Source organism: Rousettus aegyptiacus, unplaced genomic scaffold (genome assembly GCF_014176215.1).
Source record: "Rousettus aegyptiacus isolate mRouAeg1 unplaced genomic scaffold, mRouAeg1.p scaffold_m13_p_14, whole genome shotgun sequence".
NCBI classification, from domain to species: Eukaryota; Metazoa; Chordata; class Mammalia; order Chiroptera; family Pteropodidae; genus Rousettus; species Rousettus aegyptiacus.
In genome coordinates this window covers 44353414-44374556 of record NW_023416289.1, presented here as the reverse complement: position 1 = coordinate 44374556, position 21143 = coordinate 44353414, and the positions used below count along the sequence as shown (strand labels likewise).

Below are 21143 nucleotides of genomic sequence, written 5' to 3'. Positions count from 1 at the left end.
GTTCCTGTGATAGGAAGGCTGAGCCTGAGGGGGACCGAGCGAGGGAGGAGGGAAGAGAACGAAGAAGACAGGTGGCGAGAGCCGCTCCACAGCCCGAGACAGAGCCGCAGACTGGGGGCAGACCTTTAATTCTCAGAGAGCGCCGATGGTGCCAAGAGCCCTGTCGCGTGCCGGGTTGGGGACCTGCGCCCATCCCTCAGGCTCCGGCTCTGCAGGCAGTCCTCCCTGGCCTCAGTCACCCTTCCGCTGCACCCTGGCACCTGTGGGCCCGGGGTAGGGCAGGCCCAGGGTCGGGTAGAAGGCCTCGGGGAGGGCAGGGCTGGGGCCCAGCCTCTGCAGGTGCGGGTACATGAGGCCCAGCTCCGTGGGGCCGTAGCGGATGGCGCCCGGTGTGCACAGGCCTCGCACGATGGGGGGCAAGAAGCTGGCGTGGAGCAAGGCCTGCGGGCGGTCCCCGGCAGGCACCAGGCCCCACGGCTGCGCGAGGTCCTGCTTCAGGGCTCCCGCTCGAATGACGGACGTGAACTCGGGCCGTGGCAGGGCCGGGCGGCCAGCCAGCTCCTTGTCTCCACTGTCCTCCAGGTCCTTGGTCTCACCTGGGCCAGGCTCCACTTTGATGAGTTTGCCGCGGCTCTGGGGGGCCTCGTCCTTGTCCAGGGGAGCAGCCCGCTTCCCTTCCACTGCAGGCGCTGGCTCTGGGAGATTTGGAAGGGCACTGTGTGGGCATCCCGTACCCCCAGCGCCCCCACCTGTGGAATGAAGCTGGGGTGCTTTTGTCCCCCAGGAGACATTTGGTGCTGTCTGGAGACATTTTTGGTTGTCACAACTGGGGAGGAGTTTGCTCCTGGCATCTGGTGGGTAGAGGTCAGGGATGCCGCTAAGTACCCTACAAGGCACAGGACCAGCCCCCAAATGCAGAAATACCTGGTCCCAAGTGGCGGTGGAGCAGAGACTGGCAACCCTGGTCTAGACCAAGGCTGACAGAACCATTCTCAGTGGTGGAAATGGGCCATATCTGTGTCGTGCACTGGCCACGCACGCTGCTGAGCCCTTGCGACAGGGCCATGCCCCAGGGTTAGGGTTGGAGGCAGGGCTCACCAACGGGCTCTGGCTCCGGGCTGGATGCGTCCTCACAGGCCACTCTGGCTGGAAGCTGGAAGGTGTCCAGGGGTGTCTGGCTGCCCTCGGCTTGGCTGGGACAAGACAAGTGGGCTTGGGAGCCAGGGGTCTTGGGCGAGGCCAGCCTCTCTCCTGCCCCCAGAGGCCTCCCCCTCCTCTGAGTGCAGCACCCCCAGATTGAGGCACTTAGGCCTCATGATGACCCCCAAACTCCAAGTTGGCTTCTGGCCCAGCTCGGCCCTGTGTCCCGAGGCCAGATCTGTGGCCCCTGGATGTCACTACCAAGGTCTCTCCCATCACTGCGTGCTCATCTGACCTCAGTGTCTTCCTTCTGAACTGTTGGTCCCCTCTGGGGCCCAGGGAAGCAGAGACCCAGGCGACGGCAGATGGCCGCCTACCTCCACCTGCACTGCCCAGCCTGCCCCCTGGTCTCCTGGTCCCTCAGACCTGCCTCTTTACCACGGCCAGAGGGGTCTTTCCAAAAAGCAGATCTGTGACCCCTCCAGCTTTAAGCCCTGCTGGGGCCCCCATGGTCCCCAGGACCAGGTCCACAGCCTGGGCCTTGACCTTGGCCTGAGGCCACTCCAGACCTGCCTTCCAGAAGACAGCAGCACCCCGCCCTGCCTCCTGCAGCAAGGGCCTGTACCCCCTGGCCTTTGCCTCTGCCCCCCTTTCTCTTCAACCTCCTCCTCACCCTGAGCTGAGGAGACACAGCGGGAGTTTTGGAGCAGGTTCCAGTCCCCTGTGGGGTGAGGGGGCAACTCTCACCTGAGCACGTAGCTGACCCAGAGCACGTGGCGCTCCCCAGGGCTCTTCCCGCTCACGGCCACGGTGGCCACGGACTGCAGCCACACGAAGCCCCCAGCGCGCTGCAGCCAGCGGTAGTACCCAGTCATCACCTGTCCCTTGTCCAGCACTGGGCCCAGCCCAGGGGCCGGAGGGGTGGGGACGGGGGTGGGAGACAGGACAGGAAGAGACAGGGATGAGACAGGTGGACAGGACAAGTGCAGGAGGGAGACAGGGGGCCAGGGGACCAGGAAGGGTGAGCAGCGGGAAGGAGAGAAGGCAAAAGCATGGAGGGAGACAGTCAGAAAGAATGCCAGGAGCTGGCATCGCGGCCTGGCTTCTGAGAGCGGGTCTGAGGCCCCACAGCCCCCCACTCCCACCACAGTCGGGGCTGAGGTTCAGGGCCTCCCGGCTGCTCCTCTGTGCGGAGCCGAGCCCCGGGAGTTGGCAGCAGGAGGCGCTGTGGTCAGCTCTGAAGCAGGACTTCCAGGGAGCCGGGCATTGGGGTACTCGGGTCTGGGGTGCAGGTAGGCAAGGGTTGGGGTTCTCACGGTCCAGGTGGCTTTGGCGGATCCTGGCTGCATCCTGTCCGTGGACGAACTGGTAGCAGCTGCGGCCGACCAGCTCCGAGGGCCCCAAGTCCATGTGCTCGCTGACTCTGCGGGGGTGTGAGTGGGGGTGGGGGCGAGGCCCCGGGGTGGGGGGAGAGGCAGGGTTGGCTCTGGAACCACCCAGGGTTCCCGCCCGCCCTCGGGAGTGCTGAGCGTCAGTGTTCTCCCTCTGCGAAATGAGTGAAATGACAGCGCCCCCCCTAGAGCGTCTCGGGCATTGAAGCAGATGGTCGTCCTGGGCGTGGTGTGGCCCGGGCACGCCAGGGGCGCTCAGAACGGAGGGACTATTTCACCATTTCATTTCCCCCCACCGCGTGGTGCAGGAGAACGCGGATGAAGGACGAGAGGCCGGGAGAGGGGATGAGGGCGGGGCGCTGCCAGAGACGCCCCAAGCGAGGGCTTGAGCCTGCGTCAGCGCAGTCCCGCCTCCGCCCCCAGGCCCCGCCCCCGCCTCCGCGCCTTCGCTCCCTCCTTGCGAGAACCCCTGCCCTCCGCGGCTCTGCAGCCTCCCGCGACTCCCCAGGGCCCACAGAGCCCCAGCCCACACCCCAGCTCTCCTGGCCGCCGCCCCCGACCCACCTCAGCTCCACCCCTGGTACCTGCTCTCACAAGCAAGGATGGTGAGACCCAGGCTGAGACGGAAGACTATCATGTGTCCGTGTAGTGGCAGCTCAGCCAGGGGGGCCGGGGGCAACGTGTGGCCGAGGGCTACAAGGCCCAGGGCGCGGGCCCGTAGGCGACCGGTCACGTGGATGACCTGCAGGCGGTGGGCGTGGTTGGAGGCGCGGCGGGGGGTGGGATGGGCGGCAGGGACACAGGTGCGCTCCCCAGGCTGGCGAGGGGACGCAGGAGTGAAGAAGCTGGCTAGAGCGTTCACACCCACCTTGTACCCAGAGGCCTTGACGTGCAGCCCCCGCTTGGTGAGGGTGGACTTCATGCGGACGAAGAAGGAGCGCTCCTGGACCCGGGCGGAGGCGGGCACCTCGGTTGGGCTGGCCTCTGGGGCGGAGGGTGAAGGAAAGGTATGGGGTCCTGAAGGGGAAACACACAGGCCACCCCAACCTCCTCTGTGGCCAGACACGGGGTCATGGCCACAGCCACGCGGAGCCCCGCATAACAAACTCACTGACATCCTATGCTAACCACACCTCCTGGGGGAAGCCAGCCAGGGCTTTCCACAGCTCAGCTCTGAGACCGTTCCTCCCTGTCCTGAAGCTGCCGTGGATCCCCAGGACCCTTGAGAGAAAACTCACCTTCTCACCAAGGCCTAAAACTTTGGCAGGAGCTGCCTCCTGCTGACATCATCTCTAGCTACAACCTCCAGGTCTCGGGTTAGACATCTCCTTCAGGAAGCCCTCCTTGACCCGCAGGCTGAGTCAGACGCCCCACTGGGGTCTCCTACCCCAGCCCTGACCATTCTGGGTCACTATCTGGGAACAGGTCAGTATCCCTCACTGGACTGTGAGCTCTTGGAAGGTGGGGTTGGGGCTATTGTCACTACTGTGTCAGTGGACACAGGACAGGGCTTCAGGGTGACAGATAAGACTCATAAATATAGATCATTCTGTAAACCCTGCGACAGTTATAAATGTGCTCACACCCAGATGACCCTGTCCCTCAAACTTAGGTGCAACCATAAACACAGTCCTCAACAGTCCCACACGTGTCACCAACACTTTCCAAACTTGCAAGCACTGCTGACAACTCGGATATTTTTGGTGTAAAGCAAACCTCGTATAGGAAAATCTTATTTACAGGAAAGTTAACCTCACAGTCAGTCATCATCTTAGAGCTAAAAGGAACTAAAGGGTAACATCCAACACCCTCCCTCCCCAACGTGGAGTGGAATTTTCCATTGGAGAGAGAGTCAGAGGAATGTGGGCTGAAGTCCAGCTCAACCACTTACAGCTGTGTGACCTAGAACAGTTAACTCAACCTCTCTGTGCTGTGCCTCAGCTTCCTCTGTAGAGTGGAGAGAGTAACAGTTCTCGCCTGGTGGGATTGTGGTTAGGATTCAATCGATTTATGCACGTAGGGGCACAGCACATGCAAATATCTATTAAATGTGCTTTGTTATCATCTACCAAAGCCTGGTTCTATCTGTCACCCATGGGCACCCACCTCCACTCAGCAGTCAGAGGGGTCTTTCTAAAGTTCAAATCTGGGGATCCCGGTAATCTTAGGGAGCCTAGTCTTGCTGCCTCAGTTTAGACTGATTCGCTTTACAAAAACTTGCTAACGAGAGTGGTTTTTGTATAAATGAAACAGCTGTTTACAGTGTATTGGGTGTCCCCTGATCAGGCATTCTTTGAGGGCCCTTGGAATTACCGATCTCAGGCGTATCAGCAAGCGAGGAGGAAGAGGAGGAAGAGGAGGAAGAAGAGGAAGAAGAGGAGACAGAGGGCGGGGTGGGGGGCCCGGGTGTCCGGGCCCGCAGCCCCAGTTGTTCCAGCACCTCGGAGTGGTCCCCAGGATGTATGTAGTCGAAGACGCTGCTGCCCGTCAGCTCCACCTGCCGGCGAAGGAGGGGAATGCGGGGCGGGTGCGGACAGTCCTACCCTGCACCGCGTTCAGGTTCCATGGTCCATGTGCAGGAGCACTTCATGCCGGTCTTGTGTTTTCATTAGAATTTTTAAAAACATTTTTAAAGGAGGACACAATCCCAGGCTCTTCCCGTGCTCTCCCACTTTAGAGCCGGTGATTATTAACGACTTTCTGCCCCGGCCTACTCTATTAAGACGCTGCCTAGGGGGTTGGGGTGGGGGCTGTGTCAAAGCCTCCAACTTACAGCAAACAGGTGTGCCCCGATGCGAACCACAGGATGTCCCAGCAGGCATGGAACTCAAGGTACAAACAGCGGAATGGCTTTCAAACTCTTTAAAGAGTTAAGTCCTTTTAATCAGACTTTGACCTTCAGTTCACACCCCACCAAACGTCTGGGAGCAGTCCCCTTCTCTCCATATCTCCCCCAACCCCCCATCTTCTCCCTGCTGTGTTCCTGCCCCAGCGTCCTCACTGGGCTTCTGGCCTTTGGTCCCCTCTCAAATAGCCTTCCATTAGTTACTCATCTGACCACGGCCCTCCACCCAAGGCTCCCACTAACCCCGGGCTTGGGGTCACATGCTTCCCTCCATCCCTGGCCCCTCCGAACCCTCCGCACTAGCACCAAGCCTTTCCTCAGTTCTTCCTCCTGCCCTTCCTCCTGTCCATATTCCCCTCCTCCAGCAATCTCCAGCAACTCACTGAAAAGCCTCTCACAGAAGCCAAATACCAACACACCAAATTTTCTAAATTTACCATTTGCCAAAATCTTTCTAAAAACGATCAAGGTCGATAGCAATTTGTAGTGGATGGATTGGCAAGGCCTAAGCTGCCACGAGGAGCCATGACTCCAGGGAAGGGGGCTTTTGGCTTCCCCCTGCCTCCTTTTCCAGCTGCAGGAGCTGGGGTGGAGATAGCGGGCTGAGATAAAGACAAAACACAAGCCAGCCGACAAAAACGCCCCAGAGGACCTCCCAAAGCTGGCAAAACCCAAGCTCTTTCGATACAAACTGCTGCAGCCCTTCAGAATGAAGAAAAAACAGGGTTTGGTAAATATGGTGCATCTGGCCACCTGATCCTCATTGGCAAACTGATCCTTCTACTAGTGTGGTTTCTAATTGAACCGTGAATTTGATAACCCTCTGCATATGAGGAGGAGCCATGTGGAATGGCGTTGGTGTTCCGAGGAGTGCACTTTGGGAACCACAGATGCAGTCCGTATTTTCATGCTGGGATGATGAGGCCAGGACTGAGGAAGGGCATGAGTGGGCTGCCACGAGAGAGGGCAGCTGAGCCAGTGCAGGTGGCCTGCTGCGGCCCCTTACCTGTGAGAGACCCAGATAAATGGAGACCGTCTCTGAGATGTAGAGGAACTTGCCCTCTTGGTTCAAGGCAAACACGAAGCCATCCAGGGACTAGAGTGGGAGAGACAAAGGAGGAGGGAGAGGAGAGCCTGGCACCTGTTAGAGACTCTGAAATCTGAACTCTGCCTAGGATTATTCTGGGGTGGGAGAACAGGGCTTTGGTGGTGCTAGGAAGGGGCTGGCAGAAAGGGGAGCCCCAGCATTCCACCTCCCAGACCTGATGCTCCCCATGGGATGGATGCTGGAGAAAAAAGGGTGCTGTCTCCAGACATGGCCACCAAGTGGCAGCAAGGAGCAGCAGGCAGGGGAGGGGCCTCACCTGCAAGATGTGTCCACCCAGGTGCTGCTCGAAGACTTCAGAGACCAGGGCCACCGGGCCCCTGTGACCTGGGGCTGGGGGCAGAGAGAGGGGTGAGGCAGGGGTCTGTGGTCCTGATGACCTTGGCCTCAGAAACCTGGCCCCCAGGGAACCAGGCTGCAAATCTCTCTTCCCCGGAGTCCTGTAGCCATCTTGGGGTATTGTGGGACCCTGAGCTCTGTGGGGGAGAGACCCTGGATGTGGGGACAAGTGAGGGGGCTGAGGTGGGCCAGACAGACCAAGAGACTGAGACACACAGAGAGACATGGGGCAATGCAGAAAGGGATCCATTCACTTGTCCGTCCATCCACCCATCCATCCATCCACCCATCCAGTACTCTCCCCAAGCTCTGACTGCAAAGCAGGCTCTTTGCTGGTTAGTGTTAAGGACACAGAGGTGGCCTGGACAGCCTGGTCCTGCCCCCATGGGGCACCCAGGTCAGGGACACATAGACAAGTAAAAAACTCACAAATATAGAATTATCACTGGTGGCCAGTGCTATGAAGACTCGAATAGGGGATGTGAAATGAAGCAGAATGGGGTAAGGTCTGTTAAAAGAGGTTGTGTCTGAGCTTGGACCTGAAGGATGAGAAGGAGGCACAGTGGAGACTGAAAAGAAGAGAGAGAAAGACAGAGAGAGGGAAAGACAAAGAGAGACAGGGAGACACACAGAGAGATCCAGAGAGATGGACACACACACAGGGACAGAGAGAGATGGAGAGAGAGAGAGAGTGAGACACAGAGAAACAGAGCCAGACAGAGCCAGACAGAGACACAGAGAGACAAACGGATGGACAGAGAGATATAAAGGAATAGAGAAAGAGATAAGGACATTACAACTCAACAACAAAAGGGCAAACGACTCAATTCAAAGATGGGCAAAGGACTTGAATAGAAATTTTCCAAACAAGTGACTGATAAGCACCTGAAAAAGGTGCCTGAAATCTTCAGTCATTAGCAAAATGCAAATCAAAAGCAGAATGAGAGACCACTTCACACCCGCTAGGAGGGCTAGGAAAAATTAAAACAAAACAAAACAGGCATTGGTGAGGATGCGGAGAAATTGGGGCCCTAGGGCATTGTGAGTGGGACTATAAATGGTGCAGCTGCTCTGGAAAACAGTGTGGCGGTTTGCTGATAAGTTAAACACAGAATTACCATCGGGCCCAGCCTTTCCACCCGAGAAGAATCGAAAACGTGCTCTAACAAAAACTGTACACGAATGTTCACGACAGCGTTATTCCTAGCTGCCAAAAGTGGAAACAACCCACATGTCCATAAACTGACGAATGGATAAGTAACACGTGCTATACTCAGACAGTGGAATATTATTTAGCAATGAAAAGGGATGAAGCGCTGACACACGCTACCACACGGATGAACTCTGAACACACCATGCTGAGTGAAGGAAGACGGACGTAAGGGGCCACGTGCTGCAGGATTCTGCTGATACGCAATGTCTAGTACAGACAAATCCACAGACACAGGATGCAGACGGTGGCTGCCAGGGGCTGGAGTCAGGGCAGGGAGGACGGAGAGTGACTGCTAATGGGTACAGGATTCTTGGGTGGCGGTGGAAAATTTCTGGAACTAGATGGTTGCCCAACACTGTGAATGTATACAAAGTGCCACTCAACTGTATACTTTAAAATGGTGAATTTTATGTTACACAAATTCTACTTCAATAAAAACATTTTTTATAGAAGAGATAGGGACAGAGACCTAGACATAGAAATTGAGACAGAGATAGACAGAGACATAAAGAGATGGTGAGATAGAGGAAAAGAGATGCAGACAGACACAGAGAAAGTGGCAGAAAGACTGAGATGACAAATGACACAGAGGCAGAGAGACAAGGCCCCCTGGCCCAGGCCCGGGTCAGGAGCTGAGGGCTCTAGACTCTCATGCTGGGTGTGAACAGAGGTCATGGACCCCGTCCCCATTCAGGACCCCCTCTCCGAACCTGCAGAGAACGACCCCCGCCAAGGGGCCCCGTGCGTAGGCTGTGGAGCCGGACGAAGGATTCGGTGACTTTGAGGTTCCCCAAGCACCTGACTCCTGCAGGGCTAAGGGTCCAGGTCTGGTGTCCAGCGGTAGGGCTGCCCCTCTGTGGCTGTGGGCTCTGGGACCAGTCCCTTAACCTCTCTGGGCCTCATTTTCCTCCTCTGTGGGGTTTGCTCGCTCAGTGCACGACCCTCACAGGCTGCTGGAGCATTCCGTTACTTAAAGAGACTTCTAAAAAGGGCCAAGCACGGCCTGGCCCACAGCAGGTGCTCCGAAACACGGAGCCAGAATGAGTATTAATAGCGTGATCATTAATATTTCCAGGCCATCAAAACATCAGGCAGCAAAACCCCGCCCCTTTCCCAATCAGGGCGCAGCTCCCGGCCCCGCCCCCCGCTTCCTAGCGTCTAGGCCACGCCTCCTTCTCCTAGGAGCTCCCCCAACATCCCCACGCGGTTACATCCTCTTCCACCCCCGCCTGAAGCTCCAGGAACAATAACGGGGGGTGATTAATGGGGACCCCTCCCTCTAGATGCAGCAGGAACAAGCCGGGTGACAGGCGGGAACAATGCCGCCTGCTAATTGTCGCAATTTTCCCCTGTCATTTTTGCTAATTCCTTCATTTTCCCTCTCACAGGATCAGCCCAGGTCATACTGAACGGGCTGCAATTAACAGTGTTAATGGGCAGGAAGAGGATGTGGGGTGGAGGGGGAGGGCTCAGCCACTGGCTGGTACCCCAAACATTGGGCCTGTCCCCTGGGATGGGAAGCCCTGAGGTCTGTCCCCATCACCGACTGATGCATTTTATTACCCCCCAGGCTCTCTCCCCACAAACCCACCCATTCCCCAACTCCTCCCCTGTGTTGCCTCCTCTCCCCCGCAAATGGCTAAACTCCTCTGTCCCCAAACTCAGCAGGTGGCTCTTCTTTCCTCCCTCATCTGCCCCCTCCTCACATCCAAACCCCAGCTGTCACTCACTCATTCAGCAAACATTCGCTGAGTTTATGATTGGATCCTGACTCGGCTGGGAAGAAAAACTGTCCCAGTCGTCATCCCTCGCACAGAGGGGGGACTGAGGCCTCTCCCAGGCCGGAGGGGTTCCCCCTTCACCTGAGAGAGAAGGGCTGGGACTTCACCACCCTGTGGTGATCCGGTGATCCGAGCGGGAAGCACCCACCACTACCCAGTGTGCAGGCCGGAGGGCTGGGGGTGGGGCATTTCGGCCTCCACCTTCCTCAGCCTCATCTGTGAAATGGGCCCCATGACAGAGAAGAACGGGTTCGTGCACATAGTAGATGCCTAATTCCCAAGTCATGCCACTATTCTCACCCACGTTCCTGTGGACGACTGGGGGCGCCACTACCTTTCCAGATGAATCCTTGACGAGCCCCTCGACCCTCTTTCTCACACCGACATCCATGTTCTGCAAATTCTATGGGCTCTTTCAGCACTGCGACACCTGAACCTGAGCACCTGCCACCCCGCAGCCCCCACCCTGGCCGAGCTGCCCCACCTCCTGCCTGGACCACTGCGCTTGTCTCCCGCCCACGCTCACCACCTCTACGCTTCCTTCTCCCTTGGGGAACAAAGTCCTCGCCATGAAGGCTCTGGTCCCTGCTAAGTACCCCGCACCTTGGTAGCTCCTCTCCAGGCACCCCCAAACCAGCAAGCCCATCCCAGCCTGCCTCGGAGCCTTCGCACATGCTGTTCCCGCTGCCTGGATCACCCTTCTAGATGTTCATAGCTTGTTAGGTCATCGTCTTCCAGGCCTGGCTCAAAGGTCTCTTCCTCAGAGAGGCTGTGCCTGACCTGTGAATTAAGGTGTCACCCTTCCTCTCTCCTGTGTCCATTCCCGACCGTGGCAGTGAGTCCTGACTGTGCCTTGGGCACTACTCTGGGCTCAGGGAACAGGGAGAGACACAGTACACCAGAGAAGTAAGAAATTTGTAGTGTCGTTTGACGATAATTAGAAATAAGGCAGGAAAGGAAGACAAGAATGCTGGGGCTGGGAAGGCAGGGTTGTCATTTGTAACGGGCTGGTCAGGGAAGGCCTTACTGAGGAGCTGACATTCAGAAGGGAGGCAGTTCCTGGTGGAGGGCACAGCAGTGCAAAGGCCCTGAGGGGAGAATGTATTCTCTGAAGAACAGCAAGGTGGCCATCGTGTGTGTGTGTGTGTGTGTGTGTGTGTGTGTGTGTGTGTGTTTGAAGACATGACAGGGGAAGAAGATGAGATCAGGAGATGGTGTGCAGAGACTTTGTCCTGTGTCTTGCTGTGTTCCCAACGCCTGGAACAGTGCCTGGCACAGCGGAGGTGTTCAGTGGGTGTTTGTTGAATGAATGACCAATGGTGATAGGAGACTGGGGCTGTTTTATCCCCAACTCAGAGGCCCAGGGCTAGTCTTTAACCCCTGTCATCCCATATTACAGATGGCAGAGAGGGGGGGAACCCACCTTTGCAGACCTACACACTTGCCAAGGATGGTGGCTAAAAAGGTGGACTGTGGAGCTAGGCTACTTGAATTTGACTCAGCTGGGCCTCTCCGTGAGCTGTGTGACCTTGAGCCAACAGCTTTACCTCTCTGGGTCTCAGTTTTCTGCTTCTATAAAATGGGAATCACAGCACAGCCTCCCTCCTAAGGTTTCTGAGATGATTAAGCAAGTTAATTTGCAGACAGTGCCCAGCACAGCGTCTGACATGCACTGCATATTATTATTATTATTATTCAGAGAGCGGGAGGTGGAATGCTTTGTTTCTGACTTCTGCTAAAACGCTGTCCTCAGTTTCCCCATCCGAACTAGAGAAGCAGGCACTTGGTTCCTGTTAGGGACCTTGTCGAACAGAAGATCCCCCCAATTTTCTAATTTTGGGGTTATAGGAGGAAGCCCACACAGTTCCTGTCCCCCACCAGTGCTAGCTTACCGGCTTGGAGCCAGGGGTCTGCCCCCTCAGTGCTGCGACCTCAGTGAGCTCCTGCCCCCTCAACTTGCCCATCCGGGAAATGGGGGGCAAGCTGGACCCCAGAGGGCCTCTCTCAGCACCAACCCCTTGTATCCCCTGGGCTCCAGGACAATAGACAAGATGTTTATCCCTGGCAAGAGCACATGTTGTTCGTGGTAATGACAGTAATCAGAAGCTCTAATGCCGCATTCTCTCGCCGCCAGTCAATTCGCCTAATTACCGCCTGGGAAGCTGGATTATTTAAATTTAAATGGTGATTTATTGCGAGCTTAATCAATGCTATTTTCTCTCAAACCCCCCACCACCACCCAGAGATGGGGGGAAGGAGAATTAGAGCCCCCCCAACCCCATGCTAAGGACATCCTCTTTTCTGGGGTGGGGGAGTGCCTGGGTTCCCATGTCCTTGTCACCTGTGACCTCAGATTCACACAATTCCCTGTCTTTTAGTAATATGAATAAAGCAGTAATGCATAAAATAGAATAATAACATAACACTTCCATGTATCTATCAATAATAAAAAGTCTGAATAATAATAAAAGTAAGTATCTATATATGTTTTTACATATTCTATATTTACATATTACACATTCTATTTCTCTGATTATTTTGTTATTGTGCCTTGGCCACTAGGATGTCAGCCTGTCCAGCACAGGGATTTTTTGGTCTGTTTCCTGCTGGATCTCAAGGGCTCTCAGGTCAGTCACAGGCACATAGGAGACGCTCAATAAACCACAGGTCCCCCCACAACCCTGCAGAGTCGTCACTGACACCAGTCAGCACACATTGCTTATTCTGCCAGGGATGTTTGGGATCTTTACACATGTTTTAGCTGGTCGATCCTCTCCTCAGCTTTCAGGGACAGGTTGCACCACGATTCCCATTTCACAGAGAGGTGTTGCGACCTGCCTGACCTGCCTGGGGTCGCAGTGCTGGGGAGGGGCTCAGAGCAGTCTTTCTGAAGCTCACTGTCTTACCTGCCATATGAAAGTCTCCCTCCCACTGTCCCAGACTGGGCATCCTGACTGCAGAGGCCTCTGGGTGCAGGGGTCTGTGGTTCATTAGCGGACAGGAGGCCCAGGCTGGGTCCCCTCCGTCCCACCCACGGAGCTGCGGGTCTCCCTCGTGTTACCTCTACTCCAATAAAAACAACAGCATTTACTACTATGATTCCTGGTGTTGCCAGGCCCTTGATGAGGCCGGAACTAGTGAAATCTTTTCTACTTCCTGTGCCTGTTTTCCAGATGAATAAACTGGGGCTTGGAGAGTAGAAGCAATACACAAAATTTCTGACCCCAAACGCCGTCCTCCCTCTGGGTCAAGGAGCTGGGGGAAGGCCGGAGGGCACTTGGGGTCACGGCTCCTCTGCCCACGGAGAAGGGCGTCGAGACCCCCGCGCCTCCCTCCCCCTGAGCATGCGCACTCACCGAGGCTGGCCGGGGGCCCGGAGGCCCGCAGCCCCCAGGGAGGAGCCCCCAGCGCGGCGAAGCGGCGCAGGCGGAGGTAGGTGACGCTGAGGCGCACGATGGACGCCTTATCTAGCTGGCTTGAGATGGCTCCGGGCAGCGGGAGCAGCTTGGCCAGCTCAAAGAACTCCAGGTTTTCCTTTCCGCGCCGCGAGCGCGCCGCGTTCCGGGACTTCTCCTTGCGCTGCGCCTGCAGACTGGGCGGGCGGCGCGGAGGAGGTGTCAGCGGGGCCCTGGCGCTCAGGGGTGAGGGGCCTGGTGGGCAGGGCCCCGCCACAGAGTGGGGCCTGAGGACGGGATGGGAGTTTGGAAGTGGATCCAACACTCTGGAGGTGGGGGCAGAACCCGAGTGTGAATTCGTCACCCGGACGTTGGGGGGAACTAGGAGGAGGGGAGAGATGAGGAATGTTGGGTACGGATTATGAGGAAGGGGCCGGGAACAGGCAACAGTTCCTGTGGGGGTGGGTTACAGAGCCCCGGATGAGCGACGCGGGGTAAGAGATTCTGGCCCCAGGAGGCGGGGCAAAAGTGAGTGTGAATTTCCCCGGAACGCCTCCTTGGGGGCGGGCCCAGGCCAAGGGGCGGGGCTTTGCTCACCAGGGTCCGGGCGGGGCCTTGACCATGAGCCCCGGCAGAAAGTCCCACGGGACGCTGCCGCCACGACCTGCCCCGCATTTGACCTCGCCTCCGCCGCCACTGCCGGGATAGGGGGCTGCCATCTTCGCGGGGACCCTTTCAGGCGGGCTCAGGCTCAGAGCAGCCTGGAGGACTCGAGACGTGCGTCCCCTGCGGCGGGAAGGAGCCCGAGGCAGTGCTTAGTGCCGGAGCGGGCCCCCCGGGAGACCTGGTGGGGAAACGGAGGTTCGCGCGGGGCTCAGGGTCCCAGCAAGGAGCTGGGGCTGGACGGTGCCTCAGTTTCCCCTACCTAGAGGCCCCGGTAAGGAGTCCGCAGCTCTCAGCCTGCAAGGTCCCGGGCGAAGCTCAGGGTGAGGACGTGCCCCGCCGCCGCCTCCCCCGCGCCGCCCGCCGGCGCGTCCGCCTCACGCCCGCGCCGGGCCGGCTCCCGCATACCAATAGGCGCACGCGGCGCGCATACGGATCCGACCGGCCCGCGCGCTGCGTGTCAAGCATGCCCAAGCCGTGCGGGGGGCAGGCGCCTCGCCGGGGCCCAGGCGCGCGGGCACGCACCCCCCTGAGCCCTCTGCCCCGCGGATCTGCCCTCCCAGCCCCTGCCGGAGTCCGGTTCCCCGTATCATGGTGCGCCTATTTCCCAGGCTGGGCTAAGGGATGTCGGGGGGCAGAGGGCAGGGCCCCCACCCTATGCCCTACCCAGGGATCTTCCCCCAGCCACTCGGGGTGGCGCCACTTGTTTGGGCCATCAAATCCCCGCAACCTCAACTTCCTCCCTGAAGACGCGGACGTGCCCAGCCTCGACGCGGTGGCCAGAGCCTCAGCCCGAGGTAGCCCCCAGGATGGACCCGACAATCGGGGCCCAGGTGTCCTGGTACCCAGATCCTTCAGAACCAGGACCGTCTTCAATTGGGTCTTCATTCCTCCAGGACTAAGCGTTCAGGATTCCACCTACCCACCCCAGTACCCACGCCGCCCCCAAGCCTCCCCAAATCAGGTGTGTCCTGATGCCCAGACCCCTATTTCGCTAGGACGCAAACATCCGTGTACCCCTTCCCCCAGCCTCGGGATACAAGCGTTCCGATACCCTAGCCCTCAGGACACTGGAGTTCCGACCCCTTATTCCTACAACATCCAGGAGTTCCCCGTCCCCTCATGCCAGCCAGCGTCCCTTACCCGCAGGACCCCGCGCCTCCGTTACCTGGCCAAGGGGCGGGCTCCGGGCTCGGCGTGGGGCCGGCCGGGCGGCGCAGAGGGGCGGCCCATAGACCCCGGGGCGGGCCGGGCTCGGTGGGGCGAGGGCTCTGGCGTTAGGCTCTCCGCGCCCACCGCGGCCTCGCAGACTTGGAGAAGCCGGGACGGAGCTGGCGGGCAGGGGCGGGGTCTGTCAGAGCCCCGCCCGCCGAGTCTCCGCCCCTCCCCTCCAGGTCCAGCCTAGCGCCCGCTCCTCTGGCCTTTTCCGTGGTCGCCGGTTCCCAGGGATCCCGGCTTAGGATAAACCGAGGCACACACCTCTGAACGCTTGTGTGCACTGGGTGATGGGAACACTCAAACTCGTTCGTGACCAGCACAGTTAACGATTCGGGAGCGCGTACGCGCTGCTAATCCTCTCCCCGTTGCAAGGTTCTGAGCAGGGCTGTTGCTAAGCCCGTTTTACAGCTGGAGAAACCGAGGCATAGAGAGAGTGTCTCACCTGTGGGTGATGGCCTCTTAGCCGGCAATATTTTCCTCTTTTGCCCTGGAGGGACTTGTTAGCGTTGGGGGGTGGGGGGTGGGGGAGATTTAAGCTCAGATCAACGGCTTCTGTCTTCCTGGCAGTGTGTCGCGGACAGGTGCCACGGACGACCCCAGTGCCCACCTCATAGCATCATTGCTGGCGTAAAATACATCCGTCCAGTTCTCGAAGTGCGACCTTCACTGCTCCCTGAGACTCTCAGGAGCTTGGCTCCATCAGATTTTCATACTAAGACGTTTTCGACCTTTTCCACTCCATTCTCCCATGAGTGTCCGATGGAGGTTTCCAGAAGCTTCATGGCACGTGATATTGAAACAGACCGAACGCAGAGGCAGCCATGAAGATGCAGCTGTCTTCTATTAATGCTGTGCTTTAAAGAGATTTGCAAAAGTGTAAAATAATGACTCTTCTAAATATTTTTTGTATTGGAAAATGTATTTTTCATAAAATGTTATTTATGTTAACCTGTAATGGGTTTCTTATTGTTCTTTAAAATTGAGTGTTATCTTTAAAAATTCTCAATTTTAATTTCTGACATTTATAGAACAAAAATAAAAGCTCTTCAGTCTTCCCTGAGAACAAGAAGTCTCGAGACCAAAACGTTTAGAACCTCTGAGTTAAGCCATTTAGCTGAGAACAGAGGCAAGCATTCCATATGCTAGATATTATATACATCCAAAGACGCACACGCCCTCAAGTACCCGGATGCAAATCCTCTTAATTAAGAGGCCACTCATAGAGTCACTGATAAAACTGACATACACACCATTTGGGGTCTCATCTATGAAATGGCGGGGTGGGGGCTGCCCTGGGAGGTCTGTGCCTTCTGCAGCTCTGATGACATAGGCTTGATGAGGAGAGCCCTGTGCCAGGGCGGGCGTCAGGCTAGGCCCAGGGAGGGCCGAGCAGAGGCCTTCCACCTGGGAACTGAGGAGTTTCGTAAAGGATAAAGATTCAGGGCAAAGCAGCACCCAGGGTGGGGAAAGCAGTGAACGGTTAGTGCCTGGGGCCTGAAGGGGTGGCAGAGGGAGCTGTTAGGGGATCCTAAGGCTGCCGGCACTGAGCCCCGCGTGGTCTCACAGCCGGCACCTCCTGCCCCAGCCTGGCTTCCCACCTCTCAGCCGCGTTCAGTTCTCCTTGACCTTCCTCTGCTGAAGAGACATTTCCCATCAAAGCCCTGCGACCCCACTACTCCCCAAGCAGCTTGGCTGGAAGAGATGGGGAAGGACAGTGTGTGCTCTTGGGAGGTGGTGAGCTCCCTATCACCAGGGGAAATCAAGAAGAGGGACAAAGATTTTGGTAGGTAGTGAAAGCAATGGGAGTGTCGTGGTGCGTATGTGTGTGTTTGGGGGGGTTTCAAGGATTTCTACTTAAACATTTTCATTCTTCTCCATTGGGAAGTAGAGAACATCATTTTAAGGACCTCAGGTTCCAATTCTGGTTCCACTTGGGTGAGCCTGGGCAGCTCCTTCACTACCCTCGCCTGTAAAATGCCTGGAAAATGGAGCTGCCTTAGATGAGGCAGGAACAGCTGGGGGAGCAGGTATCGGGTCTGAGCTCCCAAAGTGTTATTCATCCCAAAAGCAACGAAACCCCTCGGAGCCAAGTCTCCTCCTCCGTGAGACCTTCTGGGACGGACCTGGGACTCCGAGTTGCTGACATACCCCAGGCTTTCACTTCCCAGGAGGTCCCAGGAAGTGTCCCGTCTGCAGCCTTCTAGCTTTTGCTCCTGCACTTAGTAAAGGGAGGGTCCCCAGAGGCAGGCCTGGTTTAAGGCCAAGGTTTGGAGAGCCAGGTGTTCAAGGAGATGTCTCCCCTGGCCCGGGGCTGCTAGCGGGGTGAAGCATCCCAGGAAGGCATTCATTGAGAGGTAAAGCTCACATCCCATCCTGAGTGAAAATATTTTAGTTTAAAGCACTGAATAGATGAGGAGGGGTCGCTGGAGACCTGGGCCTCCCAATTTGGCCTCAGAGTTGTCCCGTTTTTGCTGTTCATCCATCTATCTAGCACACATTTATTGAGCACCTACTATGTGCCAGATGCTCTAGGAATCCAGCAGGGCTGAAACAGGCAGAGATCCCTGTCACTTGAGCAGGCTCCCTGGTGGGAGTGGCAGACAGTAAACAAAACAAGAAAAAAAATATGCCAGACGGAGCTGGGTGCGAGGAAACAATAAAGCAGGTATGAGTGCGTGTGCACGTGCAGGTGAAGTTACAGGGAGACTGGTCAAGGGTTGACAGCCACTAGGAAGGAGTTGGGGAAATGAGAAAAACACCACCCACCAACTCGATAAATGGCCCCACATCTAAGTGTCACTCAGGTGCCCTCTTCTGCCTCGCCCCTGCTTGCTGCTCACTTGGCCTCCTGTCTCCTGGCCCCGTCGTGTCAGGGAAGAGTTCTAACCTCATAGAGGACAATAAAGTCTGACCCGTCACCTGTCCACAGGCACCAAAAGAAGACAAAGAACTTCAGCCAAATAGAGTGACACTTGTTACGGCACAGTGCACAGTGGAGTGTCAGCATCGTGGGGCTGGTCCCTTGCACTCAGGTGACATCAGGAGAGGCCATGGGCCTAGATGGATACTAGAGCATCATTTTTGGTAGCAAGCAGCAGAACAGCCAGTGCACTACCCCAGGGAGCGAGCAGCTCATGGTGGTCACTGTCATCACCTTGACCCCCTCACCCAGGGGACCAGGTACAGAGACAGCTGAGGATGAGGTGGTTAGGCCTTGTGGGCTTGGCACACCCAGGGCACTTGGCTGACTGGCCCTCCCAACCCCAGGGCCACCCCTTCTATCTTCCAGAGAGAAAGGGACTCTCTCCATGACCCTGGAGCATCCCCCTGGAGAAGGGACGAGAGGCTGGGCCCCAGCTGCGGGGGAGGGGGGCGATGACCAGAAGCCTTAAGCGTCCACTCCTCACTGTCCCTGCCTGCCACACCATCCTCTACCATCTGAAGACTGTCCCCTTGGGCATCTTGCTTCACTCCAACCCTGAGCTGCCCTTCAAGGTAAGAATACCAATGATGTCACTAATAATAATAACAGTGCCATGGAAGAGAGTTGTGGGGGGTTGAGTGATGGCCCCAAATGACATATCCATGTCTTGTCTCTGAGACCTGTGATACGCCCTTATTTGGCAAAAGGGTCTTTGCTGATGTAATTAAATTAAGGATCTCGAGAGGAGGTCATCCTGGATTATCTGGGTGGGCCCTCAGGTCAATGAAAAATGTCCTTAAAAGAGACAAAAGAGAAGACACATAGCAGAAACACGCCGGGAGAGAGGAGAAGCCAGGCGAAGACGGAGGCAGAGCTTGGAGTGACACAGCCTCAAGCCAAGGAACCCCCGGCGTCACCAGGTGAGGAGCATTCTCCTCTAGAGCCTTCAGAGGGGACACAGCCCCGACGACCCTTAATTTTGGGCATCTGGCCTCTAGACCTGAGAGAGAATAAATTTGTGTTGTTGGAAGCCAGCCAGTGCATAGGCATTTGCTACGGTGGCCACAGGAAGAGTCTTCGGCTTTGCAGTCAGGTGGCTGGGGTTCAAATCGCATTCACCAGCTTGTGATGCTGGACAGATCACTTGGCCCTTTAGTGCTGCAGGATTCCTTGGCCTGGAAGATGGGATGATGATGATGCTTACAGCATAGTTTGTGTGAAAATTGAGTTGATGCATGAAAAATGATTAAAACAGGGCTGGATACCTTGTAAGTGCGCAAAGACTGTTAGGTTGTATTAATATATTTGCATGGCTGACATTTATGTCGACTGCTCTTCAGAGTCCCCGTGAGCCTGTATCTCTTGAATCCCCACTTTCATCTCCTACCTCTCCGCTCCTGCAAATCCAACTCCTTCCCTGCTCAGACCATGTCCATGGCTCCACAATTCCCTCGGGACAAATTTCAAACGTATTACCTTGCCCCAGGAGGCACTGTGTGACCTGGCCTCTGACCTCCCATGACTGAATGAATAAATGGATGGTTGGATGAGATGACAGGAAGAGTAGCTCCTCGCTCTGCTTCTCAGCCGGCTCCTGGGACACTCCCAACTCTGCCTCCTCACCAGTCCCCACTGCTCCTTCCAATCTTGCTTTTCTGTCCCCCTCCCCTGAAATGCCACCAACCTGGCTTGAAGCATTCCCAGGCTCGGGGGAGGGGGAACTAGGCAGGGCAGCACTCTGCTGACCCCTGGTGGCTGCCTGGGCTAACACACCGCATCGTGCGGTCTCTGGCGGTCGGCCTGGAGCTGGGGAGTGCCTAGTACCGGTTAGGTGCTGGCCTTAGCTTGGGGAACACGGTTCCGGAGGGTTTCACAGGGTAGTGGGGGTGACAGATGGTAATCATGATCACTGTAGTGTCAACCCGGAGTCATTTACCTCCTCTCACAGCCACGTGCAATCTTGAGCACATTTTGTCAACCTGACGCTGGAGACGGCCAGCCAGACCGCCCCCTGCTGGCTCCACACTCACTGTCCTCGCTCTGGTCTCAGCCACCATTGCCTCCTTCCTGGTTCCTGGCTCAGTCTTCCCGATTTCTCTTTTTGCCTCACGCTTCAATATCACTCAGCAGTGTTGCTGACTCTGTTTTTATCTAAAATTTTGATTTTTTTTCACTTAAAACATTGTATTAGAATATTTTATCATGATCACTTTGTGTCCCCTTAAGTTCTTAAAAAATTTATTCCTCCTTTTCTCATTTTGCTTTTTATTTTTTATTGTCCCCTCAACTTTTGCAAGCAAGGAAGGCAAGTGCCTCACTCACCTCAGCCTTATCCCTGTCCCGCTGTGATGTCGCCTCCTCAGTCTTTTTGATTCTCTTAAATACCATTCATGCTCCTCCAAAGCCCCGTCCTCCCCGACTCCTTGTCTGCGCCTGGCATTTCGGCCTGTGTTCATTCCTTTGCCTACTGCTATCTTTTCCACTAGCTGTCAGCTCCGGCTGTGTCCCTGGGTGGCTGGCACAGAGCAAACGCTCAGGAAATGTGTCAGGTGGGCAAATACAATCTAAATGAATGACAAGCAGAGAAATGCTTTTGAAGAAGAGAACTTTTTTTTTTTTTTTTCCCCTTTGAGAGCAAAAGAGTCCGTCTTGGTCTGGGGTCAGGCTGGTCTTCCCTGAGGAAGAGTCTGTGGAGCCGAAAGCTAGAGGTTAAGGAGGGAGTTAGCAAGGAGGGGTGCTCCAGAGGCCTGAGGTGGGTGGGCCCTCGGGGAGGGGAGTGGAAGGCAGGGTGCAGGTGAGGCCTCTCAGGAGGCCTCACGGGACCTGCTGAAGAGCTTGGGCTTTCTTCTAAGTGCGCCCTGGAAGGTGACAAGGGGAGGGCAGTATGGCTAGATCCATTTGGAAAAGCTCCCTCCGGCTGCCAAGAGGTGTGTGTGGGGGGCGGGGGCTGGGAGCTGGGAGGTGGCCAGGAGGCTGCGCAGACGTCTAGGTGAGAGTCAACAAGGATGGTGGAAGGTAAGGAGGAAGAAAGTGGTGGCATCTGACAGCCGTCTGCAAGGGCAGCCGAGAGCTGGAGGTGGGCCTGGCTGATGAGAGAGGGAGGGTAACACTCCAGGAGGCCTCCAGGGTC

General features: G+C 56.6%; 1 protein-coding gene across 2 annotated transcripts; it reads right to left on the bottom strand.

The window, feature by feature from the left end:
• Nucleotides 1-72: 72 nt before the first annotated feature.
• On the bottom strand, nucleotides 73-15169 carry NPAS1 (neuronal PAS domain protein 1). 2 transcript variants are annotated; one of them, XM_016155434.2, is made up of 11 exons: nucleotides 13807-14022; nucleotides 13171-13406; nucleotides 6741-6814; nucleotides 6383-6472; nucleotides 4845-5028; nucleotides 3400-3515; nucleotides 3116-3273; nucleotides 2457-2563; nucleotides 1888-2035; nucleotides 1099-1193; nucleotides 73-695 (listed from the first exon to the last, which is right to left on the bottom strand). In XM_016155434.2, the coding sequence occupies exons 1-11, from the start codon at nucleotides 13926-13928 to the stop codon at nucleotides 232-234; spliced, it is 1794 nt and encodes a 597-aa protein (XP_016010920.2). In that variant the 5' UTR covers nucleotides 13929-14022; the 3' UTR covers nucleotides 73-231. The 2 variants fall into 2 exon arrangements, with proteins under 2 accessions (XP_016010920.2, XP_036087614.1); XM_036231721.1 differs by adding an exon at nucleotides 15041-15169 and having other exon boundaries at nucleotides 560-695; nucleotides 1888-2563; nucleotides 13807-13995.
• Nucleotides 15170-21143: the final 5974 nt, after the last annotated feature.